The sequence below is a fragment of the Chelonia mydas genome, unplaced genomic scaffold (assembly GCF_015237465.2).
Source record: "Chelonia mydas isolate rCheMyd1 unplaced genomic scaffold, rCheMyd1.pri.v2 scaffold_112_arrow_ctg1, whole genome shotgun sequence".
Taxonomy (NCBI): domain Eukaryota; kingdom Metazoa; phylum Chordata; order Testudines; family Cheloniidae; genus Chelonia; species Chelonia mydas.
The window spans coordinates 373-27,483 of NW_025111249.1; the positions used below are offsets into that span (position 1 = coordinate 373).

A 27,111-nucleotide genomic window follows, 5' to 3' on the forward strand; every position below is an offset into this window, starting at 1 on the left:
GGGGAGGCTGGAGGCACCGGGGTCAGCCCCAGGAAGAGGGAAGCTGGGGCAGCGTCTTGCCCCGGGGGCCGTAGCTCCGAGAGAGGAGCGTCCCCCCAAGACCTGCCTGGCTTCATAGGGAGCAGATCCAGAGCATCGCCTGGAGATGCCGTGACACCCCCCAGCACTGCAAGCTTCCCTGCAGCAGTGACCCTGTTCCTGACCCCCCAGTGCTGTGAGCTTCCCCGCAGCAGTGCCCCAATTCCCAACCCCCAGCACTGCGAGCTTCCCCGCAGCAGTGCCCCCATTCCTGACCCCCCAGTGCTGCAATCTTCCCCACAGCAGTGCCTCCATTCCTGACCCTCCAGCACTGCGAGCTTCCCCGCAGTAGTGCCCCTGTTCCCCACCCCCCAGCGCTGCGTGCGTCCCCACAACTGTGCCCACCTGCCCTTGTGGGTGATGTGGATGCGCTTGCTGGGCCGGACCTCCACGCCGTTCTTGTACCATTTGCCCGTCACCTTCTCGTCCGACACCTCGCACTTGAACTCGGCTTGTTCGGCCGCCTTGACGGTGAGATCCGCAATGTCCTGGAGCACCTCCAGCTGCTTTTCTGGGGGGCGGGGGGGCGACGAAATGGGATGGTTCTTAATGTTTTCTCTGAGTACTGGGTGGGTGCCTCAGTTTCCCCTGTGCATTTCTTAAGTCTCTAGGTGATGGGATAAGGGGGGGTGATTGTTGCAGAGTCCTAGAGGGCAGGTGTGATGCCGACACCCTGTCTCCTGGCAACTGATGGCTGTCATAAATATAAAGGGAAGGGGAACCACCTGTCTGTGCACAGGGCTATAAAATCCCTCCTGGCCAGGGGCAAACCCTTTCACCTGTAAAGGGTTAAGAAGCTCAGGTAACCTGGCTGGCACCTGGCCCAAAATGACCAATGAGGGGACAAGATACTTTCAAATCCGGAGGGGGGGGAGACAAAGGGTCTGTCTGTCTGTGTGATGCTTTTGCCGGGCACAGATCAGGAAGGCAGCCTCACAACCCCTGTTAGTTAGTAAGTCAACGAGCCAGAAATGCCTTAGATTTCCTTTGGGTTTCTTTAATTAAAATTCTTCTTTTCAGAGCCTGGTTGATTTTTCATTGCTCTTAAGATCCGAGGGTTTGGGTCTGGGTTCACCTGGACCCATTGGTGAGGATTCTTACCAAGCCTTCCCCAGGAAAGGGGGTGCAGGGCTTGGGGGGATATTTTGGGGGAAAGACGTCTCCAAGTGGGCTCTTTCCCTGGTCTTCGTGTAAGACGCTTGGCGGTAGCACCATAGGGGTCAAGGCCAAGGCAAAGCTTGTACCCTGGGGAAGTTTCTAACCTAAGCTGGTAAGAATAAGCCTAGGGGGTCTTTCATGCGGGTCCCCACATCTGTACCCCAGAGTTCAGAGTGGGGAAGCAACCTTGACAATGGCCCTGGTCCAGAGCACCACGCCCATGACCTCCGTGACAGGGGGCACGGTGGGGGGGGGGGTCCTGGGACAGTCCCAACCCACCCCTCTCCCGGCCTCTACCATGGCCTGGCCTGCCCCATCTCCAACCCCCCCACGCCCTGTTCCAGCCCCCTCCCTTCCCTCCGGCCGGTACCTTCAACCACCAGCTCGGCCTCGGACTGGCCCCCGTTGGTCATGACCTTGTACTGGCCGCTGTCCTCCAGGGTGGCCTCGTTGATGATCAGATAATGCTTTTTGCCGTCTTTCTTGAAGCGGTACTTGAAGGCCGTGTCGCGGGTCAGCTCCACCCCGTCCTTCATCCTGGGGCGGCGGGGGGGTGGGGGGAAGAGATCAGAGTGTTGGGGGGGAGTGGGATGGATGGTCGGAGAGAGGGGTGGACGCAGACAGGGCGTTAGGGACAGGGCTGGGGGCGCGGAGGGACAGACGGACAGGCAGGTGGGCGGGCGGACATGTGGGTGTGGGGACAGATGGATAGACAGAGGGGCGGGCGTGGGGACGGGCGGACATGGGGATGGATGGGCGGGCGGACGTGGGGACAGACGGATGGCTGGGTGGGGGTAGGGGGAGACAAACGGGCAGACGGGCAGATGGGGGGTGGGAGTGGGGGCAGACGGACGGACAGGGGGCGGGCGTAGGGATGGGTGGACGTGGGGATGGATGGGTGGGCGGGCGTGGGGACAGACGGACAGACAGATGGAGGGGGTGGGGCAGACAGACGGGCAGATGGGGGGCGGGGGTGGGGGCAGACAGATGGGCAGATGGGGGGTGGGAGTGGGGGCAGACAGACGGACAGGGGGCGGGCGTAGGGATGGGTGGACGTGGGGATGGATGGGCGGGTGGGCATGGGGACAGACGGACGGACAGATGGAGGGGGTGGGGCAGACAGACGGGCAGATGGGGGGCAGGGGTGGGGGCACACGGACGGACGGGGGGCGGGCGTAGGGACGGGCGGACGTGGGGATGGATGGGCGGGCGGGCGTGGGGACAGACGGACAGACAGGGGTGGGGGCAGACAGACGGGCAGACGGACGGGGGTGGGGGCAGACGGACGGACAGACGGGCAGGCGGACGGGGCTGGGGGCAGACGGACGGACAGGTGGACCTGCCGGGCCCGTTACCACATGACTTGGGCTCCGTCCTCGGACACCTCGACCTCCAGCTCCACCCGGTCGCCCACGAACACCTGATGGTCGTCCAGGCCCTTGGTGATCACCACGGGCGGCTCTGCGGACGGACGGACGGACGGACAGACGGGGGACGGTCAGGCAGAATCGGGGGAGGAGCCTGTTCCCCTCCCCCGCCAGGGCTTCCTCCCCCCCCCCCGCCGCCAATCCCCCGTCGTCCCCCCCCACGCTCACCCTTCACGAAGAGCTCGGTGAACAATTTCTCGTCCGCCACGGCGCACTCGTAGGCCGCGTCGTCGGCCAGGGTGCACTTGTTAATGGTCAGGATTCGCTTCTTGCCCACGTTCTCAAAGACGTACCTGGGGGGGCGGGGGGGTCAGAGGGGAGCCTGCTTTGGAGCGGCCCCCAGCCCAGGCCCCAGCACCCCCCCAGCACTGCACCCAGCCCCCCGAGCCCAGGGCTCCCCAGCCCAGTCCCCAGCACTGCACCCAGCCCTGAGCCCAGTGCCCCCCAGCCCAGCGCCCCCCAGCCCCCCGAGCCCAGGGCCCCGCAGCCCAGCCCCCAGCGCCCAGCCCAGCACCCCCTCCAGCACTGCACTCAGGCCCCCCAGCCCTGAGCCCAGTGCCCCCCCAGCCCAGCACCCAGTGCCCAGTGCCCAGCCCAGCACCCTCTCCAGCCCTGAGCCCAGCCCCTCCAGCCCAGCACCCCCCCAGCCCTGAGCCCAGGGCCCCCCAGCCCAGTCCCCAGCACTGCACCCAGCCCAGCACCCCCCCAGCACTGCACCCAGCCCCTCCAACCCAGCACTCCCCCAGCACTGCACCCAGCCCTGAGCCCAGTGCCCCCCCCAGCCCAGCCCCCAGTGCCCAGCCCAGCACCCCCCCAGCACTGCACCCAGCCGCCCCAGCCCTGAGCCCAGTGCCCCCCCCCAGCCCAGGGCCCCCCAGCCCAGGGCCCCCCAGCCCCACCCAGCCCCCCCAGCCCCCCAGCCCAGGGCCCCCCAGCCCAGCCCCCAGTGCCCAGCCCAGCACCCCCCAGCACTGCACCCAGCCGCCCCAGCCCTGAGCCCAGTGCCCCCCCCAGCCCAGGGCCCCCCCAGCACCCAGCCCCACCCAACCCCCCCAGCCCCCAGCCCAGGGCCCCCCAGCCCAGCCCCCAGCGCCCAGCCCAGCACCCCCCAGCACTGCACCCAGCCGCCCCAGCCCCCAGCCCAGTGCCCCCAAGCCCTGCACGCCCCAGCCTAGCACCCGGCCCCCCCAGCCCAGCCCCCCGCGGCCCGGCCGCTCACTTGGCGCTGGGTTTGATCTCCTGCCCGTTCTTGTACCACTTGATGGGCAGGTCGGGGTCGCTGATCTCCACCACCAGCTTGATCCTGTTGCCCTTGTCCACCTGGTACGCGGGGTCCAGCTTCCGCGTGAAGGCTGCCGGGGGCCGGGGCAGGAGGCTGAGCGGGAGTCGCGGGGGGGTCTCGGGGGGATGGGGAGGTTCTGGCAGGGGCTGGACACACGGGGGAACTTGGGGCTGGGCTCTGGGGGGCAGTGGGGGGACCCTGGGGCTGAACTTGGGGGGCAGTGGGGGGGGTCACTGGGGCCAGGGCTGGGCTCAGGGGAACAGTGGGGGGGTCCCTGGGGCTCGTGGGGAGTGGGGGCGCTGGGAGGACACTGACACCCTGGGGCAGGGGGGGTCGCGGGGGGGGTCCCAGGGGCTGGGCTCGGTGGGGGGTATTGCTGGGACACACCCAGCTGGGCAGGGGACAGGCTGGAACCGCCCTAAGGGTTGAGGGGGGGCGTTCCTGGGGGGGGGCCAACCAAGACTGGGGAACAGATGGATCCCCGCCTACCCCCACCCCAGCCAGGTGCCCCCCCCCAGTCCCATCCCCCGCCCCAGCGGACCTGCGCTCTTCTTGACCTCCACCTTGGCCTTCTTGAGCCGTTTCAGCATGCCCCGCAGGTCCGTGATCCCGTACTGGAAGGCGATTCGCTCGTATTCGCTCTTCTTCGTCACCCCCTTGAGCAGCTCCCAGATCTCGGGGGGGAAGGCATCCTCCTCATCATCCTTCTTCTTCTTCTTCTTCTCCTCCACCTGCACCTCCCTGGGGCGGGGGTGGGCAGGGCGGGGGGGGGGGGTCAAAGTGGAGCCGGAAAAAAAAAAAAACCCTCCACCCACAAACTAGGCCTGATTTTTGACAATGCCGAGGCCTGCCTCAGTTTCCCTCTGAATTTGCGGGACGAGGGGTGTCCCCTGGTGGCTGGGGGGGATTAACAGAGTCATTAATGATCTCAGCAGAGGGGCCACAACCGCCCCACACCCCCCGCCCCACAGCTGAGTGATCCCCTCCTACCAGCAGGGCACCCTGAGGTGTGGGGCGGATGTGGGACCGGAGCTGGAGACCCAGGGGTGGCTTGGCCCAGACAGAGTGTCTCCCACTCCGCCAGGGAGTCCTGGGGAGGGACGGGGGGCGCTGGCCCCGGCTGGGCGTTGCGGGAGTCACAGGCCTGCCCCGCTGGGACCGGGGGGGCGGGGCGGGGGGCGGGCTGCGGTGCCGGCCCACTACAAGGGTCGCTCCCAGGAGCCTGGGGCTGGACCGGGGCAGAGACCAGAGCCCAGGACCATGGGACAGACAGACAGACAGACACACCCAGCGCCCCACCCCAGGGACAGACGGATTGACGGACAGACTCACCCAGCGCCCCGCCCCAGGGACGGACGGACAGACAGACCCACCCAGCGCCCCGTCCCAGGGACAGACAGACAGACAGACCCACCCAGTGCCCCGTCCCAGGGATGGACGGATTGACCGACAGACTCACCCAGCGCCCCGCCCCAGGGACGGACAGACAGACAGACTCACCCAGCGCCCCGTCCCAGGGACGGACAGATTGACAGACAGACTCACCCAGAGCCCCGCCCCAGGGACGGACAGACAGACAGACCCACCCAGCGCCCCGTCCCAGGGACAGACAGACAGACAGACCCACCCAGTGCCCCGTCCCAGGGATGGACGGATTGACCGACAGACTCACCCAGCGCCCCGCCCCAGGGACGGACAGACAGACAGACCCACCCAGCGCCCCGTCCCAGGGACGGACAGATTGACTGACAGACTCACCCAGCGCCCCGCCCCAGGGACGGACAGATTGACTGACAGACTCACCCAGCGCCCCGCCCCAGGGACGGACAGACAGACAGACCCACCCAGCGCCCCGTCCCAGGGACGGACAGATTGACAGACAGACCCACCCAGTGCCCCGCCCCAGGGACGGACGGACGGACAGACCCACCCAGCGCCCCGCCCCAGGGACGGACAGACAGACAGACCCACCCAGTGCCCCGTCCCAGGGATGGACGGATTGACCGACAGACTCACCCAGCGCCCCGCCCCAGGGACGGACAGACTCACCCAGCGCCCCGCCCCAGGGACAGACGGATTGACGGACAGACTCACCCAGCGCCCCGCCCCAGGGACAGACAGACTCACCCAGCGCCCCGCCCCAGGGACGGACGGACGGACGGACAGACCCACCCAGCGCCCCGCCCCAGGAACGGACGGACGGACAGACACACCCAGCGCCCCGCCCCAGGGACGGACGGACGGACAGACTCACCCAGCGCCCCGCCCCAGGAACGGACGGACGGACAGACACACCCAGCGCCCCGCCCCAGGGACGGACGGACGGACAGACCCACCCAGCACCGCGCCCCGTCCCAGGGACGGACAGACAGACAGACTCACCCAGCGCCCCGCCCCAGGGACGGACGGACGGACAGACACTGCCCTCCTCCCCCGAACGGGGGGCACCTACCTCTTCTTTAGCAACCCACTGAAGTCCAGCTCCCCGGCCACCTTGTCCTTCCCCTCCCCACTGCGGAGAGAAAGAGAGTCTCACCCAGCCCCGGAGCAGGGCCTGGCCAGTGGGGGGCGCTGTGGGGAGCAGGGCAGGGCACTGGCTATAGGGAGCTGTGGGGCACTGGTTGTGGGGCACTGGCGGGGAGGTTATGGCGGACGTTGTGGGGCACTGGTGGGGGTAGTGGGGGATGCTGTGGGGAGCTGGGGGGCACTGGTGGGGGAATTGTGGGGGATTCTGTGGGGGCACTGGTGGGGTATGACGAAGTGGGACTGTTCTTAATGTTTCCTCTGAATACTGTGGGGGTGCCTCAGTTTCCCCTAGGCATTTCTTAAGTCTCCAGGTGGGGGGATAAGGGGGGGTGATTGTTGCAGAGCAAAGGGCCAGGGTCCATAAATGGCGACACTCTGTCTCCTGGCAGCTGATGGCCTGGGCCCTTCCCCCTGCCAGGTGAGAGCGAAAGGGCTGGAGAACTAAGGGATCCGGTGCCCTCCTGGCCTGGGAAAGGGGCAAAGCCCAGAGGAGGGGGGGGCTGGAGGGGGAGTCAGTGGGGGGCTGGCTGGGGACGAGGAGTGAAGGGCAGACGGGGTTGTCTGGCTCCCTGCCCCCCAAGACGGACCTGACTGAGGGGTCCTGGTCTCTGTACCTCCCAGCTCTGGTTTAGACCATGCTCCTGTCGGCTAATAAACCTTCTGTGTCCCCGGCTGGCTGAGAGTCCCGTCTGACTGTGGAGTCGGGGGGCAGGACCCACTGGCTGCCCCAGGACCCCGCCCCTGTGTGGAGTCGCTGTGGGAAGCTCCGGGTGGGGCAGGGGAGGCTGGAGGCTCTGGGGTCAGCCCCAGGAAGAGGGAAGCCGGGGCAGCGTCTTGCCCTGGGGACAGCAGCTCCGAGAGAGGAGGGTCCCCCAGAGTCCTGGCTGGGTCGTAGGGGGCAGCTCCAGAGCATCGCCCGGGGACGCCGTGACATGGGGGGAGTTGTGGGGATGCTGTGGGGCATTGGTGGGGGGTTGTTGGGGTGTCACGGCATGTGGAGAATTATGGGGGATGCTGTGGGGCGCTGGCGGGGGGTTGTGGAGGATGCCATGGGGAGCTGGGGGGCACTGGCGGGGGGGTTGTGGAGGATGCCATGGGGAGCTGGGAGGCACTGGCGGGGGGTTGTGGGGGATGCTGGGGGGCGCTCTGGGGCGCCGGCACTCACGTCCGTTTGAAGGCCTGGAGCACATTGCCACTCTCCTCCGTCCGTGGGGCTGGGAAAGAGGGTTGGGGACAGTATGACACCCTGCTCCAGCCCCCATGATCCCTGCCCCCGCCCACCCCCCCCATATACACCTCTGCTCGGGCCTCCATACCTCCGACACACGACCCCCAGTGCTGGGGGGGCACTACATTATGGTGGGTCACATCAAAATGGCCTGCCGGGGGGCGGGGGGGGAGTTATAGCAGCTCACCAGGTTTTCCGCCATTCTGGGCGGGTCTGTGGGGGGGGCCCCTGGGCTGGGGGGTGTCTGCATGGGCAGGGGGGTCCTGGCACTGGGGAGGGTCTGGGTGTGTATGCGGGGGGCTCCCTGCCTCAGGGACTTTCTGGGGGTCTTCTTGGCCTGGGAGGAGTTTCAAGGGGGCTCCATCTCCCAGGGACTTGGGGGTCTCCCCAGCCTGGGGAGCTCTGGGGGGGGGCGTGTTCCTGCTCTGGGGGCATGTCCCTGCTCGGGTGGGGGGGGAGTTCAGGCCTCATCCAGCCTTGGGGGGGTGCTCTCAGAGGTGTCCCTGCCCTGGGGAGTTTTGGGGTCTCCCCAGCCTGGGGTGGACTCTGGGGGGCGTCCCTGACCCAGGGGTCTGTCCCTGTCCTGGGTTCGGTGTCTCCCCAGCCCGGAGGGTTCTGAGGGGTCTCTGCCCTGGGGGGCTTTGGGGGTCTCCCCAGCCTGGGGGAGCTATGGGGGTCTGTCCCTGACCCGGGGGCTGTCCCTGCTCTGGGGGGTTTGGGGTTCTGAGGGGTGTCCCTGCCCTGGGGGGGTTCAGGGTCTCCCCAGCCTGGGGGGGGGTTCTGGGGAGTGCGTCCCTGACCCAGGGAGTGTCCCTGCTCCGGGAGGTTTGGGGTCTCTCCAGCCTGGGGGGTTTGGAGGGGGGTGTCGCTGACCCGGGGGGGTCCCTGCCCCCCGCTCACCCTCCACGTCGATGTTGAAGGTGCACGTGTCGCTCTTTTCCTTGCTCGTCACCTCGCAGCGATAGTCGCCCCGGTCCCCGATCACCACCTTCCCGATGCGCAGCTCGAAGGTGTACACCTGGGGGGGGGGCAGTGCGTGGGTGATGCTGTCCGTCCGTCCGTCCGGGCGGGACTTGGGCTTGCTCCCGCCCCCCACCCCCGCCGCTGCCCCGGCGTCTGGCGGGCGATCGACCCAGAGGGACACCCACAAAGCCAGGGGACCCCCCAGGCCAGCCGGGGCCTGGCTGCCCAGACAGAGCCCATGGGGGACAGAGGGGCTGGGCTAGGGGGGATTGGGCGGGGGCTGGACCTGCACCTGTGAAGCCCCCCGCCCCCCGCCCCAGCCAGCCCCCCACCTTCTTCTCCTTGTCGAAGGTCTCCTTGAACTGGAACCGGAGGCCGCTCTTGATGCCGAGTTCCAGCCACTTCCCCTTGAACCACTTGATGCTCGGCTTGGCGGAGAGCTGGGATCCGTCCACCTGCACCTCCAAGGCCACCTCCTTCCCTGCGCGGGGGGGGAGGGGGGCAGGTCAGCGACCCCCCCTCCCGCCACCCCCACCTCCACCTCCTCCGGCCGCAGGCAGTCCGCCAGCCCCCACCTCCTCTGGCCGGAACCTAGATACTTAAGAACTGCCTAGGGGAAACTGAGGCACGCACCCAGTATTCAGAGGGAACATTAAGAACATTCCCACTTCATCACCCCCCCCCCCACAATCCCCTGACCCCCTCTGGCCAGAGCTTTTCCCAGCCCCCGATCCGCTCTGATTTGTGACCCCCCCAATCCTCTGACCCCCCTCTGCCAGAGCTCCCCCATCCCTCAACCCCCTCTGCCCCAAGCTTTTCCCAGCCCCTGACCTCCTCTGGCCAGAGCCTTTCCCAGCCCCCCATCATCCCCAGGAGCCCCCGAGATCTGCCCCACCCAGGCAGATGCCCCCGCGTCCTACCGCACTCCACAAGGATAGGGCCTGGCTTCTGCAGGAACAGGCTTGGGGTCTCATCCGGCTTGTCCTGGGGCTTGGGGTCTGCAGCAGATGGGGAGACGGGGGTCAGGACAGGGCACCTGGGGCTGCCGCACAGCGGAGGGAGGCCGGGGCTGTGGGGGTGCTGGGAGGTCCCAGGGGCTGGGATGTAGTGGGGGGGATGGGCCGTGTCTGGGTGCCAGGTTCCCAGGGGCTGGGATGTAGTGAGGGGGCCGGGGCAATGGGGGTGCTGGGAGGTCCCAGGGGCTGGGATGTAGCGGGGGTGGGGGGCATGTCTGGGTGCCGGGTTCCCAGGGGCTGGGATGTAGCCGGGGGGGGAGCGTGTCTGGATGCCGGGTTCCTGGGGGCTGGGATGTAGTAAGGGGGCCGGGGCTGTGGGGGTGCTGGGAGGTCCCAGGGGCTGGGATGTGGCCGTGTCTGGGTGCCGGGTTCCCGGGGGCTGGGATGTGGCGGGGTACGGGGCCATGTCTGGGTGCCGGGTTCCCAGGGGCTGGGATGTGGCGGGGTACGGGGCCGTGTCTGGGTGCCGGGTTCCCGGGGGGCTGGGCTGTGGCGGGGTACGGGGCCGTGTCTGGGTGCCGGGTTCCCGGGGGCTGGGCTGTGGCGGGGTACGGGGCCGTGTCTGGGTGCCGGGTTCCCGGGGGCTGGGCTGTGGCGGGGTACGGGGCCGTGTCTGGGTGCCGGGTTCCCAGGGGCTGGGATGTGGCGGGGTACGGGGCCGTGTCTGGGTGCCGGGTTCCCGGGGGCTGGGATGTGGCGGGGTACGGGGCCGTGTCTGGGTGCCGGGTTCCCGGGGCTGGGATGTAGTGAGGGGGCCGGGGCTGTGGGGGTGCTGGGAAGTCCCAGGGGCTGGGATGTGGCGGGGTACGGGGCCGTGTCTGGGTGCCGGGTTCCCGGGGGCTGGGCTGTGGCGGGGTACGGGGCCGTGTCTGGGTGCCGGGTTCCCGGGGGCTGGGATGTGGCGGGGTACGGGGCCGTGTCTGGGTGCCGGGTTCCCGGGGGCTGGGATGTGGCGGGGTACGGGGCCGCGTCTGGGTGCCGGGTTCCCGGGGGCTGGGATGTGGCGGGGTACGGGGCCGTGTCTGGGTGCCGGGTTCCCGGGGGCTGGGCTGTGGCGGGGTACGGGGCCGTGTCTGGGTGCCGGGTTCCCGGGGGCTGGGATGTGGCGGGGTACGGGGCCGTGTCTGGGTGCCGGGTTCCCGGGGGCTGGGATGTGGCGGGGTACGGGGCCGTGTCTGGGTGCCGGGTTCCCGGGGGCTGGGCTGTGGCGGGGTACGGGGCCGTGTCTGGGTGCCAGGTTCCCGGGGGCTGGGATGTGGCGGGGTACGGGGCCGTGTCTGGGTGCCGGGTTCCCGGGGGCTGGGCTGTGGCGGGGTACGGGGCCGTGTCTGGGTGCCGGGTTCCCGGGGGCTGGGCTGTGGCGGGGTACGGGGCCATGTCTGGGTGCCGGGTTCCCGGGGGCTGGGATGTGGCGGGGTACGGGGCCGCGTCTGGGTGCCGGGTTCCCAGGGGCTGGGATGTAGTGGCCCGGGGAGGGGGGATGTTCCCTGCCAGGCGCGCGTGCAAAGGCCGCGTCCCGTCTCAGACCCGCTCACCTGCTGGATGCTCCCCTGGGGCTTCTGAAAAGAAACCAGGATTTGGATCAGTCAGAAACTCAGTATCCAGCCCTGTCCCATCCCAGCCCCCCTCCCAGCCCCCGATGGGAGGAAGTGTGGGATTTCCTTATGTGACGAAGTGGGACTGTTCTTAATGTTTCCTCTGAATAGTGTGGGGGTGACTCAGTTCCCCTATGAAGTTCTTAAGTATCTAGGGGGTGGGGTAAGGGTGTATGATCATTGCAGAGCCCTAGAGGGCAGGTGTGTGCAGGAGTCTGGACACAGAGAATGGCCGACACCCTGTTTCCTGGCAACTGATGGCCTGAGCTCTTCCGCCCTGCAAGGTGAGAGCTAAAGGGTTGGAGAACAAAGGAATCAGGTGACCTCCTGGCCCCGGAAAGGAACAAAGCCCAGAGGAGGAGGGGCTGGAGGGAGTTTCAGTTTTGGGGCTGGCTGGGACATGGAGTGAAGGGCAGACGTGGTTGTCTGGCTCACTGCCCCCCAAAATGGACCCAGCTGAGGGGTCCTGTTCTCTGCACCTACAAGCTCTGTGTTAGACCATGTTCCTGTCATCTAATAAACCTCTGTTTTACTGGCCGACTGAGAGTCAAGTCTGACTGCGAAGTTGGGGGGCAGGACCCTCTGGCTTCCCCAGGAGCCCTGTCTGAGCGGACTCGCTGGGGGAAGCGCACGGAGGGGCAGAGGATGCTGAATGCTCCGAGGTCAGACCCAGGAAGGTGGAAGCTGTGTGAGCTGTGTGTCCTGAAGACAGGCTGCTCACAGAAAGGCGACTGCCCCAGAGTCCTGACTGGCTTCATGGGGAGCAGTTCCAGAGCATCGCCCGGGGACTCCGTGACAACTGGTGGCAGCGGTGGGATGTACTGCACCCCGTGGATGGCGCTTCCTGCAGTAAGTGACTGGGGAGCAGTAAAACGAAGGGGGATTGACGAGGACCAGGCGTGCTGAAGGCTCAGAGAGGAGCGGTTTCAGGGGGCGGTAAACCCCTGGGAGTGTGTGACCAGCGAGAAGGACTGTGCAGTAATGGGGTCCCCCTGGGGACTGCAGTGAGCAGGCTCAGGGGTGGAGGAGCCTGCGGCTTGGCCCTGGGAGAGAGAAGGACTTTTGCAGTAACAGGGTTCCCCTGGGGATTGCAGCGAGCAGTCCAAGGGGCGGAGGAGTCTGCGGCTCGACCCTGGCAAAGAGGTGGTGACCTCGAAAAAGCTGGCATACTTGGGGTTCTTCCTGGAAACCGTGGGGAGCTGAGAGCACACAGGCTTGTGAGTCCACAACAACGTGGGAAGAGCGGAGTGACGGCCTGTCACTGTTTCCTTAAGAAGGACATTGTAACCCTGTGCAGAAAGCGAGGGTTGAGCATTGGAAAGTTCACCAAGGCACAGTTAATCGTGCAGCTGGAGGAGGATGACCGCTCTAGGAACAGATTCCTGACCCCAAATGGGGCTATCGCAGGATCTGGGAGCAGCTGGAGTGGTAGCCAGGCATCGCCAAGACTCCTGTCCCCGACCAGACGAGGGTCTTCACGATCGGGTTCCCCATCCGGGGATCGGAGATGCATGGGTTGGAGCTGAGTCCGAGAGAGCAAGAGGACTGTGAGAGACAGCGAGAGCCCGAGAAAGAGCTGCAGAAGCAGCCGCAGCATGAACTGGCGGTGGGGGAGCGGAGAGGCCTAGGGGACCTCCCAGGGGTGAGTGGGGATAGACCCCGGGGGGCCAGTTCCGCAGGGAACCTCGAGACTAAATTGCTGCCCCCTGGTTAAGGAGTGGGGGGATGTGGATGCCCACCTCACTGCCTTGAGCAGGCTGGAGATCTGAACCAGGGGGACCCTGCGGAAAAGCCCCGGTGTCTAGCTCCCTCGCTGGGTCCCAAGGCCGTAGACTCCGTCAGCCAGATGGATGGGAGGTGGACAGGCTCCCACTCCTGGTCCCAACCTATATGTCCTGTGTGGAGTTTCCTGGGGTCGGGCCCCTCGGACCCCCCAGGGGGAGCGGAAGGTGATGGTCAATGGGGAGACATTCCTGGGGTGGCGAGATCCTGGGACAGAGAGAACTGTTGTCAGGCCCTGGGTGGTGCAGCCTCAGATGCTGAGGGGCTGGGTGAGCTGGGTGAGGGTCCCAGGGATGAAGCCCCTCGCCCTGCCTACTGCCCAGATCCCTGTGCAGACCCAGGAGGGGTCAGGCTGGCTGGTTGTTGGGGTTCTCCGGGATATCGGCTGCGAGACCCTGTTGTGGGGTGACTGTGTCTCTTTGGGACAGGATCCAGACCCTGCTCCTGTAACTGCCAAGGGTTTGAATTTGAATCCAGGGAACCAATCGGTGGAGAGGGAAATGGTCAGTGAAAATGCAGATGACCTGGCTGGCAGGTGGGGGGAGCCGCTAGGCTCAGGCTACCTGCCTGCCTGTAACCAGACCCCTGGGGCTGGGTGGGACAGAGAGATGCTCCCTGCGCCCTTGCACACTGGAGAAGGGGCTCACGCTGGCTCTGATGCTGTGAGGAAAGCAGCGAGCTCGCTGCCTACCCCCACTGGGACAGCAAGGGCAGTGCTGAGCAAGGGGGAAGATAAGACCCCAGCTGAGTGGGGGGAGACACAGGCAGGGCAGGGGATCTGTGGGGAGTGGCAAGGTGTTGGTAAGGAAAGTCTGGATGAGCCTAGGCAGCCTTGTGAGCCGATGGCTGTGTCTAGTCAGCAGGGTGGGAAGGCGAGGAGAGTGGAAGATGAGTGTCCCTGGACCTTACCTGTTAGCTGGGTGGAGAATTGGGACAGGGAAGGAAATGTGCCTGTGTCTGTCAGGGGTATTGACTTGCCTATGGAGGGAGCTACCCTGATCTCCAAGCAGTTGTCTGTGACCAGCCTTGTGTGCTGGGACAAGGGGAATGAGATCCCAAGCTGTGTGTCTAGGAAAGGAGAAAGTGTGTCCGGCTCTTCTTTGTCTGTGGAGCAGACAGAAGGGGCCTTTCAGCCTGTGATGGTTGAGGATAGTGCAGTTGTCTCAGAGTTGGTTCTGGATTCAGCTAAAGCCCAGGAAGGGAAGGGTCCTAAGTTTGGGTCTGCTCAGGAGAATGGCCCTGTAACTAGGTCGCATCCAGTTAGTGTCTATGTAAAATCCCAGAGCCCAGACAATTCTGGTGCTTGTATTTTGCCTGTTGCTAGTGTTTTGTTGGGAAAGGGTGTCGCAACTCTGTCTAGTCAGGGTGAGATCCTAGCCAGGGCACAAGGAGAGCATGAAGGTGTGTGATTGTGTTACCTACTGAGGGTGTGGAAACCTGTAGCAAGAAGGAAAAGATTCCTGAACTTGTGTGTGGCAAAGGGAAGGAGAATGCTTCTGACCTTTTCTCTAGGAAGTCTGTCAGTTTGCCTGAAAGGGGATTGTGTAGGAATCCGCCGGATGGGCCAGAGGTAATTCTGGATGTAAGGGAGACCCAGAAAGGGTCTGTTGTTGCTCAGGAAAGTGTTCCTCTAGAGCAAGCCCTAGGTAAAGAGGGTAAGGGCAGAATTTCTGTGAGGGGTGAATTGTTGCATAGAAAAGCCCTAGGGAAAGGAATCCTCATGGAGTCTTTGCAAGCAGTTTACTCCCACTGAAGGGTGTGAAAGTGATTTAATCAAGACAGTTTCAGTTCCTAACAGCCAGAAATTTTCTGTTGTGAATGGATCCACTGACTGTCCTGTTGAAAGATCCAGTGTGGAGAGCCTTGAGAAGGTCTCAGATGAAGTGAAAGCTGTTAAGAAAGTTAAACCGTCCTATAACCAAGTGGCTGTGTTTGGCCAGCTTGATGGGGAGAGGACCCAATCCCAGTTTGACCCCCTGGGGTTTGGGGTGGCCAAAGGGCACGGGCCGCATAAACCTTCCCACATGCGGCCTGTGAGTGCTATCGACCACCCCCGACCTAAGGGAGGGCGTGAAACTGGAAGGGCCTGGTGTAACTCCTACCAAGGAATGGGAGAGATGCTGGGGCATCCATGGGAACGTTGGTGGCTTCGAACTTCCCAGGTCACTGGCTAAAGTGACCCCCGCTCAGTTCGATCTCGAAGGGGGGAGAGATGTGACGAAGTGGGACTGTTCTTAATGTTTCCTCTGAATAGTGTGGGGGTGACTCAGTTCCCCTATGAAGTTCTTAAGTATCTAGGGGGTGGGGTAAGGGTGTATGATCATTGCAGAGCCCTAGAGGGCAGGTGTGTGCAGGAGTCTGGACACACAGAATGGCCAACACCCTGTTTCCTGGCAACTGATGGCCTGAGCTCTTCCGCCCTGCAAGGTGAGAGCTAAAGGGTTGGAGAACAAAGGAATCAGGTGACCTCCTGGCCCGGGAAAGGAACAAAGCCCAGAGGAGGAGGGGCTGGAGGGAGTTTCAGTTTTGGGGCTGGCTGGGACATGGAGTGAAGGGCAGACGTGGTTGTCTGGCTCACTGCCCCCCAAAATGGACCCAGCTGAGGGGTCCTGTTCTCTGCACCTGCAAGCTCTGTTTTAGACCATGTTCCTGTCATCTAATAAACCTCTGTTTTACTGGCTGGCTGAGAGTCAAGTCTGACTGCGAAGTTGGGGTGCAGGACCCTCTGGCTTCCCCAGGAGCCCTGTCTGAGCGGACTCGCTGGGGGAAGCGCACGGAGGGGCAGAGGATGCTGAATGCTCCGAGGTCAGACCCAGGAAGGTGGAAGCTGTGTGAGCTGTGTGTCCTGCAGACAGGCTGCTCACAGAAAGGCGACTGCCCCAGAGTCCTGACTGGCTTCATGGGGAGCAGTTCCAGAGCATCGCCCGGGGACTCCGTGACACCTTAGTGCTGTGTATGAACAGTGTGTGTGTGTGTGTTTCTCCTGCATGTAATGAGGGGGTGGGAGCGGCGGGGTGGGGGGGACAGGAGGGCTCTGTGTCCGAGGAGGGGGTATTAACCTGGGAATGGTGCAGGGGAGTTTTACTAGTTTACTGTCTTCTGCTAACACGGGGTGTGCCTCAGTTTCCCTGGGATGCTGCACCAACACTAGATGGGGATGGGAAACAAGGGGGTGACTTCACTGAGGGATGATACCTGCTGGCCAGCACAAAGGGTGGCAGTTTCCCTGCGTAACCTGAGCCCAGGAGGGGGATGGGGCCAGGTGACACCTTCTGCCCGGGAAACTGGACAAAGGCTGGAGGTGGGGGGGTGGCTGGGGGAGGCGGCTGGAGGGGGTTTCAGTTTGGAGCTGGGTGGGGAGAGGGGCTGAATCCCAGAACCGGGGTCTGGGCTCCCCATCCCGCAAGTGGGACCTGACTGAGGGTGTGACGAAGTGGGACTGTTCTTAATGTTTCCTCCGAATATTGTGGGGGTGCCTCAGTTTCCCCTATGCAGTTCTTAAGTATCTAGGGGGTGGGATAAGGGTGTATGATCATTGCAGAGCCCTAGAGGGCAGGTGTGTGCAGGGGTCTGGACACAGAGAATGGCCGACACCCTGTTTCCTGGCAACTGATGGCCTGGGCCCTTCCCCCCTGCAAGGTGAGAGCTAAAGTGTTGGAGAACAAAGGAATCAGGTGACCTCCTGGCCCGGGAAAGGAACAAAGCCCAGGGGAGGAGGGGCTGGAGGGAGTTTCAGTTTGGGGCTGGCTGGGACATGGAGTGAAGGGCAGACGGGGTTGTCTGGCTCACTGCCCCCCAAAATGGACCCAGCTGAGGGGTCCTGTTCTCTGCACCTGCAAGCTCTGTTTTAGACCATGTTCCTGTCATCTAATAAACCTCTGTTTTACTGGCTGGCTGAGAGTCATGTCTGACTGCGGAGTTGGGGGGCAGGACCCTCTGGCTTCCCCAGGAGCCCCGCCTGGGCGGACTCGCTGGGGGAAGCGCACGGAGGGGCAGAGGATGCTGAATGCTCTGAGGTCAGACCCAGGAAGGTGGAGCCGGGGGAGCTGTGTGTCCTGAAGACAGGCTGCTCACAGGAAGGAGACTTCCCCAGAGTCCAGCCTGGCTTCATGGGGAGCAGTTCCAGAGCGTCGCCCGGGGACTCCGTGACAACTGGTGGCAGCGGTGGGATGTACTGCACCCCGTGGATGGCGCTTCCTGCAGTAAGTGACTGGGGAGCAGTAAAACGAGGGGGGATTGACGAGGACCAGGCGTGCTGAAGGCTCAGAGAGGAGCGGTTTCAGGGGGCGGTTAACCCCTGGGAGTGTGTGACCAGCGAGAAGGACTGTGCAGTAATGGGGTCTCCCAGGGGACTGCGGTGAGCAGTCTCAGGGGCGGAGGAGCCTGCGGCTTAGCCCTGGGAGAGAGAAGGACTTTTGCAGTAACAGGGTCCCCTGGGGATTGCAGCGAGCGGTCCCAGGGGTGGAGGAGTCTGCAGCTCGACCCTGGCAAAGAGGTGGTGACCTCGAAAAAGCTGGCATACTTGGGGTTCTCCCTGGAAACCGTGGGGAGCTGAGAGCACACAGGCCTGTGAGTCCACAACAACTTGGGAAGAGCGGAGTGACGGCCTGTCACCGTCTCCTTAAGAAGGACATTGTAACCCTGTGCAGAAAGAGAGGGTCGCGCATTGGAAAGTTCACCAAGGCACAGTTCATCGTGCAGCGGGAGGAGGATGACCGCGCTAAGGAACAGATTCCTGACCCCAAATGGGGCGATAGCAGGATCTGGGAGCAGCTGGAGTGGGAGCCAGGCATCGCCAAGACTCCTGTCCCTGACTAGACGAGGGTCTTCACGATCGGGTTCCCCATCCGGGGATCAGAGATGCATGGGTTGGAGCTGAGTCCGAGAGAGCAAGAGGACTGTGAGAGACAGCGAGAGCCCAAGAAAGAGCTGCAGAAGCGGCATGAACTGGCGGTGGGGGAGCGGAGAGGCCTAGGGGACCTCCCAGGGGTGAGTGGGGATAGACCCCGGGGGGCCAGTTCCGCAGGGAACCTCGAGACTAAATTGCTGCCCCTGGTTAAGGGGGGGGGGGATGTGGATGCCACCTCACTGCCTTTGAGCAGGCTGGAGATTTGAACCAGGGGGACCCTGCGGAAAAGCCCCGGTGTCTAGCTCCCTTGCTGGGTCCCAAGGCCGTAGACTCCGTCAGCCAGATGGGTGGGGAGGTGGATGGGCTCCCACTCCCGACCCCAACCTATATGTCTGTGTGGAGTTTCCTGGGCCAGGCCCCTCGGACCCCCCAGTGGGAGCGGAAGGTGATGGCCAGCTTGTCGGGGAGAAGACCCAATCCCAGTTTGACCCCCTGGGGTTTTGGGGTGGCCAAAGGGCACGGGTCGCAGAAACCTTCCCACATGCAGCCTGCGAGTGCTATCGACCACCCCCGACCTAAGGGAGGGCGTGAAACTGGAAGGGCCTGGTGTAACTCCTACCAAGGAATGGGAGAGATGCTGGGGCATCCATGGGAACGTTGGTGGGCTTCGAACTTCCCAGGTCACCGGGTAAAGTGACCCGCTCAGTTCGATCTAGAAGGGGGGAGAGATGTGACGAAGTGGGACTGTTCTTAATGTTTCCTCCGAATATTGTGGGGGTGCCTCAGTTTCCCCTATGCAGTTCTTGAGTATCTAGGGGATGGGGTAAGGGGGTATGATCACTGCAGAGCCCTAGAGGGCAGGTGTGTGCAGGGGTCTGGACGCAGAGAATGGCCAACACCCTGTTTCCTGGCAACTGATGGCCTGGGCCCTTCCCCCCTGCAAGGTGAGAGCTAAAGGGTTGGAGAACAAAGGAATCAGGTGACCTCCTGGCCCGGGAAAGGAACAAAGCCCAGGGGAGGAGGGGCTGGAGGGAGTTTCAGTTTGGGGCTGGCTGGGACATGGAGTGAAGGGCAGACGGGGTTGTCTGGCTCACTGCCCCCCAAAATGGACCCAGCTGAGGGGTCCTGTTCTCTGCACCTGCAAGCTCTGTTTTAGACCATGTTCCTGTCATCTAATAAACCTCTGTTTTACTGGCTGGCTGAGAGTCAAGTCTGACTGCGAAGTTGGGGTGCAGGACCCTCTGGCTTCCCCAGGAGCCCTGCCTGAGCGGACTCGCTGGGGGAAGCGCACGGAGGGGCAGAGGATGCTGAATGCTCCGAGGTCAGACCCAGGAAGGTGGAAGCTGTGTGAGCTGTGTGTCCTGAAGACAGGCTGCTCACAGAAAGGCGACTGCCCCAGAGTCCTGACTGGCTTCATGGGGAGCAGTTCCAGAGCATCGCCATTGGACTCCGTGACAGAGGGGTCCTGGTCTCTGTACCTACAGGGTCTGTTTTGGGCTGTGTTCCTGTCGGCTAATAAACCTTCTGTGTTACTGGCCGGCAGACAGTCCCGGGGAATCGCAGGAAGTGGGGGGCGCAGGGCCCTGACTCCTCCACACTCAGTGACAACTGGTGTCAGCGGTGGGATCTACTGCACCCCATGGATGGCGCTTCCTGCAGTAAATGACTGGGTAGCAGTAAAACGAAGGTGGATTAACAAGAACCAGGCGTGCTGACGGCTCAGAGAGGAGCTAGGCTTAACCCCTGGGAGTGGGTGACCAGCGAGAAGGACTGTTGCAGTAACGGGGTCCCCCTGGGGACGGCGGCGAGCGGTTCCAGGGTCAGAGGAGTCTGCCGCTCGACCCTGGGAGAGAGGTGGTGACCTGGAGAAGGGCTGGCACAGTCGGGGTTCGAGTCCACAACAACTTGGGAACAGCGGGGAGATGTATAACCACCACCTTAAGAGGGAGCTGGAGGAAGAGGATCGCTCGGAGGAGCTGATCCCTGCCCCGGAGGGAAGCAGCCTGGCAAGGGCGAAGAGCAGAGAGCCCCCCACTGCGGCGAGTGAGGGGGGACCCAGGACTGCCCGGAGCTTTGATCAGTGTATCCTGGCCCAGTGGAAGGAAGGGGAGGACCTAGATGAATTCCTGATGGCCTCTGAGGCGGCCTGCAGGCTGCACAGGGTTGACCCTGCCGACAGGCTCCGGTTCCTCACCCCCTTACTGGACCCCAAAGCCGTGGGGCTGTCCGGCCGAATGGAAGAGGCAAAGGCAGGGGACTATGAACTGCTCAAAAAGGCCCTGCTCCGCGGGTTCGGGCTGACGCCCGAGGTGTACCGGGAAAGGTCCTGGAGTCAGCGTAAAGCCCCTGAGGTCACATATCTGGGACTGGCCCTCCGGATGGAGGGATATGCCCCCAAGTGGGCAGAGGGGGCCCAGACGAGGGAGGACCTGCTTAACCTGATTGTGCTGGAGCATTTCCCACCGGACCTGAGGCTGTGGCTGGAGGACCCGCGACACGCAGGGCGGCTGGCTGAGGAGCTCGCGAAGAGCCGGGCAGGGGCTGGCAGGGAGGAGTCCCAAAGGAACAGACCCGCCCCGATGCAGAGAGAGACCTGGGACCCCCCAAAGGGGGAAAGTGGAGAACCCCCTCCCAAGGGGAACAACCGGCCTCAGGACCAACCGCCCGGCTCGAGGGGACCAACGGGACGTGACTTGTTATTACTGTGGCCGGAGAGGCCACATACGGACCCAGTGCCCCCGTCTCCAGGACAGACTGAGCCGACCGAACCCGCACAGGGTTAACGGGGCAGGGACCCGGTCGGAGGAGGGGCTGGCTTCCCAGGCATGGGGGGCTGGCAGCTTACCCACTGCATAGGAGGGAGGAGTGCCCCAGAGCAGCTCCTCTGGGGGGCTTGATGACCCTTGAGTAGATCTATTCCCACAGACAGGAGCTGGCTCCCCGCTGGAAACAATCCCCCTCTCTGATCGGCTCACCCCTGCCCAGCGAGCTGAGATCAGGGGGCTGCGGCATCCCTACCGACAGCTGTTTTCCACCCAGCCTGGACGCGCTAATCTGACTGTCCGCCGGGTGCAGGCCGGGTCGCACCCGCCGATAAGATGCTCCCCCTTCCTGCGTCACAGGGAAAACTGCTCAGGACCTGGACAGAGAGGTCAGGGACATGCCGGCTCTGCGGGTGATCCAGCCCTGGGGCCTCGCCGGTGGGGTGCTGGTCCCCAAAACAGACAGGTCGATTCGGTTCTGTGTGGACTATCGGAAGCTCGATGCCATCACCGTGTCTGATGCCTACCCCATGCCCAGGCCTGACGAGCTCCTAGACAAGCTGGGGGGAGCTCGGTACCTCACCACCGTGGATCTTACAAAGGGCTGCTGGCAAGTGCCGCTGGGTGCAGATGCCCGGCTGAAATCGGCCTTTATCACCCCCTGGGGCTCTATGAGTTCCTGGCCCTGCCTTTCGGCCTCAAGGGGGCGCCGGCCACCTTCCAGCACGGGCCGGGGGGGCAAACTTTTTGGCCCAAGGGCCACATCGGGGTTGTGCAATTGTATGGACGGCCAGGTAGGGAAGGCTGTGATTCCCCAAACAGCCTGCCCCTCGCCCCCTATCCGCCCCCTCCCACTTCCCGCCCCTGACTGCCCCCCTCAGAAACCCCGACCCATCCAACGCTCCTTGTCCCCTGACTACCCCCTCCCGGGACCCCAGCCCCTAACCGCACCCCGGGACCCCCCCCATCCAACCTCCCCCTGCTTCCCATTCCCTACTGCCATGACCCCTATCCACACCCCCACCCCAACCGCCCCCCGGGACCCCAACTCCCCCTGCTTCCCATTCCCTGACTGCCCCCCCCCAGAACCTCTGCCCCATCCAACCACCCCCTGCTCCGTGTCCCCTGACTGCCCCTTGGGACCCCCTGCCCTTTATGGGTCCCCCTTTGGTTTCCTGCCCTCCCCCCCCTTCCTGCTGGGATCTCCCCTCTTCCCCAAATCAACATTGGCTTGTTTTCACCACGAAGCGCCCTGAGAGCGGGACAGGAAGCATCCCCCCTTGGGCATTACGCCCCCCGCCCAGGACCACCCCAGCCCATCCCCAGCTCTGACCTTTTGGAGCTTCTGGGGCCTCTTTCGCCTCCTCTTTCTTCTTCTCCTCTTTCTTCTCCTTCTTTTCGGCAGCTGGTGGCAGAGACACGGAAAAAGAATGTCAAATGGTCTGGCTGGGGTCAATGCAGGGGGAGCTGGGGGAAACTGAATGACTTGGGCTATCTGGGAGTCCGTCTGGATTGTCTCTTATGGCCTTGAACCCTTGGGCTCTGCTCAAACATGTTCACATTGCCAGGCCCGGCCACCTGATGCCCAAGAGTTGCAAAAGAACCGGCCAAGGATCTCTCCTCACCATGGATGTTAATCTTTACCAAACCCAGGGTGATTCTAATGGGGCCTGCTAAGGGAGCTCCAAAAGGGGGATGGGCTATTCCGGTTGCCCTGCTGGCAATCCCAGGTAAAATAACGGAACGGCTTATTCGAAACTCTGTCAGCAAAGAGTCGGAGGCTAAAGCTATTATTTCTGCCGGGGAGGGTTGGCCCGCAGCCAAACCAGCTGCTATCTTTGGCCCGGGGTGCTGAGCTGGCTGGTAAAGGGGGAATCTGTGTTCCCAGCATAGACTTGACTTTCTCCGAGGCGCGTGCAAAGACCTGCGTGATCTGGAATGGACACGGCGCAGGGATTGATCCCAGGCTGCCCGTCAGCGAGCGGCGCCGTTTCAAGCGGCAACCCCTGGGGATCGGCTCTGGGGCCATTGCTAGTTATGAATGAGCTGGCCGTGTGGTTTGCAGAGGACACACTGACTGGGGGGCAGGGGGCAGCGAGGCAGACGGGTTGGGGTTACAGCGTGAGCTGAATTGCCGCAAGCCGACAGAATGGGCTTTAACACAGACAAATACAGGGAGGGGGGATCTGGGACGGGGGGACATGGGGGGCTCCGTGGCCTGGGGTGCAGGTCGGCTGGGAGATAGCAGGGCCCAAACTCCCAGGGAGGGGTGGGGGTCCATCCAGGCCCAGGGCCTGCCCACAGACCATTCACAGTGAGGCTACCCTGGGGGTGGGGCCCTCGCACGAAGACCTGCCCCAGCGCACACGCACACATGTGTGTGCAGAGACGCACACACCGGTCCATCCATCCCCGTGCACATGGCCCTCTAGCCAGCCCTCCGTGCATGCTGGGACACCTGTATGAATCCTGTGCGTGACTCAGTTTCCCTCTGCACTTTGCGTTGCCCCCTGGTGAGTGCCGAGGGGTAACCACTGCCCCTGGCGCCGCCCAGAGACGTGCGGGGTGGGGTGTCACCGCTCTGGCTGGGGGGACGATGGGGCGGGAAAGAACTGGCTGAACCGAGCCAAATCAACAGAGGGTCCAGAGAGCCAATGGCAGCCCCCAGGACTGAACAACGGGCCGGGGGCGGTGGATGGCATGGCCAGTGGGCACTGGGAACTCGGCCTGGCCCTGCCGGGGGCCCCGGGATGGGCAGGGGCTAAGAGCCGGCTTTGGGGAGAGGCTGAACGGCTCCCCGGGATGACCAGGGGTCTGGGGCCCTGCAAACCCCGGACGGGGGCCCCGCAGACAGAACCAGGCTCTCCCAGGCAGCTGGCTCGGTCGGATCTGGTGGGCAGAGCTCCCGGGGGCAGCGGAGTGGGGGGCTGGCAGCGGAGTGGGGGGCTGGCACCTGGGGGCTCAGTCTCGGGGGTGGGGAGGCCGTGTGGCCGGTCCTGCAGGCAAAGCAGGACCCCACGGGGCACTGGCACTGACGGGGGCTGGTCCAAACCTGGGGTGTAGCCCTGACCCTGTGGATGTGTGGCACAGACACACCCCTTTATCCCTCCCGCCATCCTTCCCTCCATCTATCCGCCTTTACACTCCTCCATCCATCCCTCCATCTATCTGCCCTTCCAGCCCTCCATCCACACCCCTCCATTCCTCCATCTGCCCTTCCCACCCCTCCATCCACACCCCTCCATCCATCCCTCCATCTATCTGCTCTTCCATCCCTCCATCCACACCCCTCCATCCATCCCTCCATCTCTCCATCTATCTGCCCTTCCCACCCCTCCATCCACACCCCTCCATCCATCCCTCCATCCCTCCATCTATCTGCCCTTCCCACCCCTCCATCCACACCCCTCCATCCATCCCTCCATCTATCTGCTCTTCCATCCCTCCATCGCACCCCTCCATCCATCCCTCCATCCCTCCATCTATCTGCCCTTCTCACCCCTCCATCCACACCCCTCCATCCATCCCTCCATCTATCTGCCCTTCCAGCCCTCCATCCACACCCCTCCACCCACCCCTCCATCTATCTGCCCTTCCCACCCCTCCATCCACACCCCTCCATCCATCCCTCCATCTATCTGCCCTTCTCACCCCTCCATCGCACCCCTCCATCCATCCCTCCATTCCTCCATCTATCTGCCCTTCCACCCCTCCATCCACACGCCTCCATCCATCCCTCCATCTATCTGCTCTTCCATCCCTCCATCCACACGCCTCCATCCATCCCTCCATCTATCTGCCCTTCTCACCCCTCCATCCACACCCCTCCATCCATCCCTCCATCTCTCCATCTATCTGCCCTTCCCACCCCTCCATCCACACCCCTCCATCCATCCCTCCATCCCTCCATCTATCTGCCCTTCCCACCCCTCCATCCACACCCCTCCATCCATCCCTCCATCTATCTGCTCTTCCATCCCTCCATCGCACCCCTCCATCCATCCCTCCATCCCTCCATCTATCTGCCCTTCTCACCCCTCCATCCACACCCCTCCATCCATCCCTCCATCTATCTGCCCTTCCAGCCCTCCATCCACACCCCTCCATCCATCCCTCCATCTATCTGCCCTTCCCACCCCTCCATCCACACCCCTCCATCCATCCCTCCATCTATCTGCCCTTCTCACCCCTCCATCGCACCCCTCCATCCATCCCTCCATTCCTCCATCTATCTGCCCTTCCACCCCTCCATCCACACGCCTCCATCCATCCCTCCATCTATCTGCTCTTCCATCCCTCCATCCACACGCCTCCATCCATCCCTCCATCTATCTGCCCTTCTCACCCCTCCATCCACACGCCTCCATCCATCCCTCCATCTATCTGCCCTTCCAGCCCTCCATCCACACCCCTCCATCCATCCCTCCATCTATCTGCCCTTCCCACCCCTCCATCGCACCCCTCCATCCATCCCTCCATTCCTCCATCTATCTGCCCTTCCACCCCTCCATCCACACCCCTCCATCCATCCCTCCATCTATCTGCCCTTCCACCCCTCCATCCACACCCCTCCATCCATCCCTCCATCTATCTGCCCTTCCACCCCTCCATCCACACCCCTCCATCCATCCCTCCATCTATCTGCCCTTCCCACCCCTCCATCGCACCCCTCCATCCATCCCTCCATCCCTCCATCTATCTGCCCTTCCACCCCTCCATCCACACCCCTCCATCCATCCCTCCATCTATCTGCTCTTCCATCCCTCCATCCACACCCCTCCATCCATCCCTCCATCTATCTGCCCTTCTCACCCCTCCATCCACACGCCTCCATCCATCCCTCCATCTATCTGCCCTTCCAGCCCTCCATCCACACCCCTCCATCCATCCCTCCATCTATCTGCCCTTCCCACCCCTCCATCGCACCCCTCCATCCATCCCTCCATTCCTCCATCTATCTGCCCTTCCACCCCTCCATCCACACCCCTCCATCCATCCCTCCATCTATCTGCTCTTCCATCCCTCCATCCACACCCCTCCATCCATCCCTCCATTCCTCCATCTATCTGCCCTTCCCACCCCTCCATCGCACCCCTCCATCCATCCCTCCATTCCTCCATCTATCTGCCCTTCCACCCCTCCATCCACACCCCTCCATCCATCCCTCCATCTATCTGCCCTTCCCACCCCTCCATCCACACCCCTCCATCCATCCCTCCATCTATCTGCCCTTCCACCCCTCCATCCACACCCCTCCATCCATCCCATTCCTCCATCTATCTGCCCTTCTCACCCCTCCATCCACACCCCTCCATCCATCCCTCCATCTATCTGCCCTTCCACCCCTCCATCCACACCCCTCCATCCATCCCATTCCTCCATCTATCTGCCCTTCTCACCCCTCCATCCACACCCCTCCATCCATCCCTCCATCTATCTGCCCTTCCCACCCCTCCATCGCACCCCTCCATCCATCCCTCCATCTATCTGCCCTTCTCACCCCTCCATCCACACCCCTCCATCTATCTGCCCTTCTCACCCCTCCATCCACACCCCTCCATCCATCCCTCCATCTATCTGCCCTTCTCACCCCTCCATCGCACCCCCTCCATCCATCCATTCCTCCACCTGTCCCCCCTACATCTGTCTATCCCCATCCACCCCCTCTATCTATCTATCTATCTAGCTAGCTCCATACATGCCCCCCGCCAGCCCCTCTTTGTTATAACACTGCCACACCCCACACATGCAGGGACACCAGCCCCCTCCTCACTGCAGCGCCCTCCCCAGACCATCCCCATGTTTGGCAGCATGTTTGCTTCTCCCCCCCGCCCCCGCCCTGGGCAGCTGTCCAGCTCCCCTGCCCCGAGGTGTGAACGCGTCTCCCCGGGGTGCTAATCTGTGCAACAGGGGCAGCTATTACCTGCTGTGTAGGGCCAGGAGGCCAGCACGGCAGCCTGGGCCTACCCAGCCCGGGGCGGGGGCGGGGGGGAAGCACCTGGACACCCCCCTCCCATCCCCCCCAGCTCTGCCAGCCCTCCTATGCGCTGACTCTGGCATTCCAGGCCCTTTGACTACCTCCGTGACCCCCTAATATAGCCCTGGCCGGCCCGCTCCGAGCAGGAATAGCCGGCCCAGCTGTCGTCCCTGGGAGCCAGGCCAGGGGGAGCTGCCACTCAGCGCTGCGGGGAGACGCAGGCAGCAGGCCTGGGGGCAGGGGGAGCTCGCTGGGCCTCCCAGAGCCCCCTGCGCACCTCCCAGGCCACCTTCGAACCTGGCGCCACCCCAGAGGTGGCTGCATCACGGGGGGCCTTGTTCAAACAGCCCTCCGGATGCAGCCCCTGCCCCACCCCAGAGGGGCCACGTCTCAGCCCTGGGTCCCCATATACCCAGATCCCACGTCCCACCCCAGAGGGGGCCGCATCTCAGCACTGGGCGAGTGGTC

The 27,111-nt window shown here is 63.7% G+C and overlaps 1 protein-coding gene across 1 annotated transcript; it reads right to left on the reverse strand.

Annotated features, from left to right (window-relative positions):
• Window positions 1-340: 340 nt before the first annotated feature.
• On the reverse strand, window positions 341-11,055 carry LOC102935949 (myosin-binding protein C, fast-type; the record flags this gene model as incomplete). Its single annotated transcript, XM_043537594.1, has 12 exons — window positions 10,487-11,055; window positions 9,583-9,704; window positions 8,995-9,143; window positions 8,600-8,717; window positions 7,637-7,685; window positions 6,398-6,457; window positions 4,487-4,686; window positions 3,883-4,015; window positions 2,832-2,956; window positions 2,592-2,697; window positions 1,607-1,773; window positions 341-589 (listed from the first exon to the last, which is right to left on the reverse strand). Coding segments are annotated over exons 1-12 (2,047 nt in total), but the record flags the coding sequence as incomplete, so codon positions are not given.
• Window positions 11,056-27,111: the final 16,056 nt, after the last annotated feature.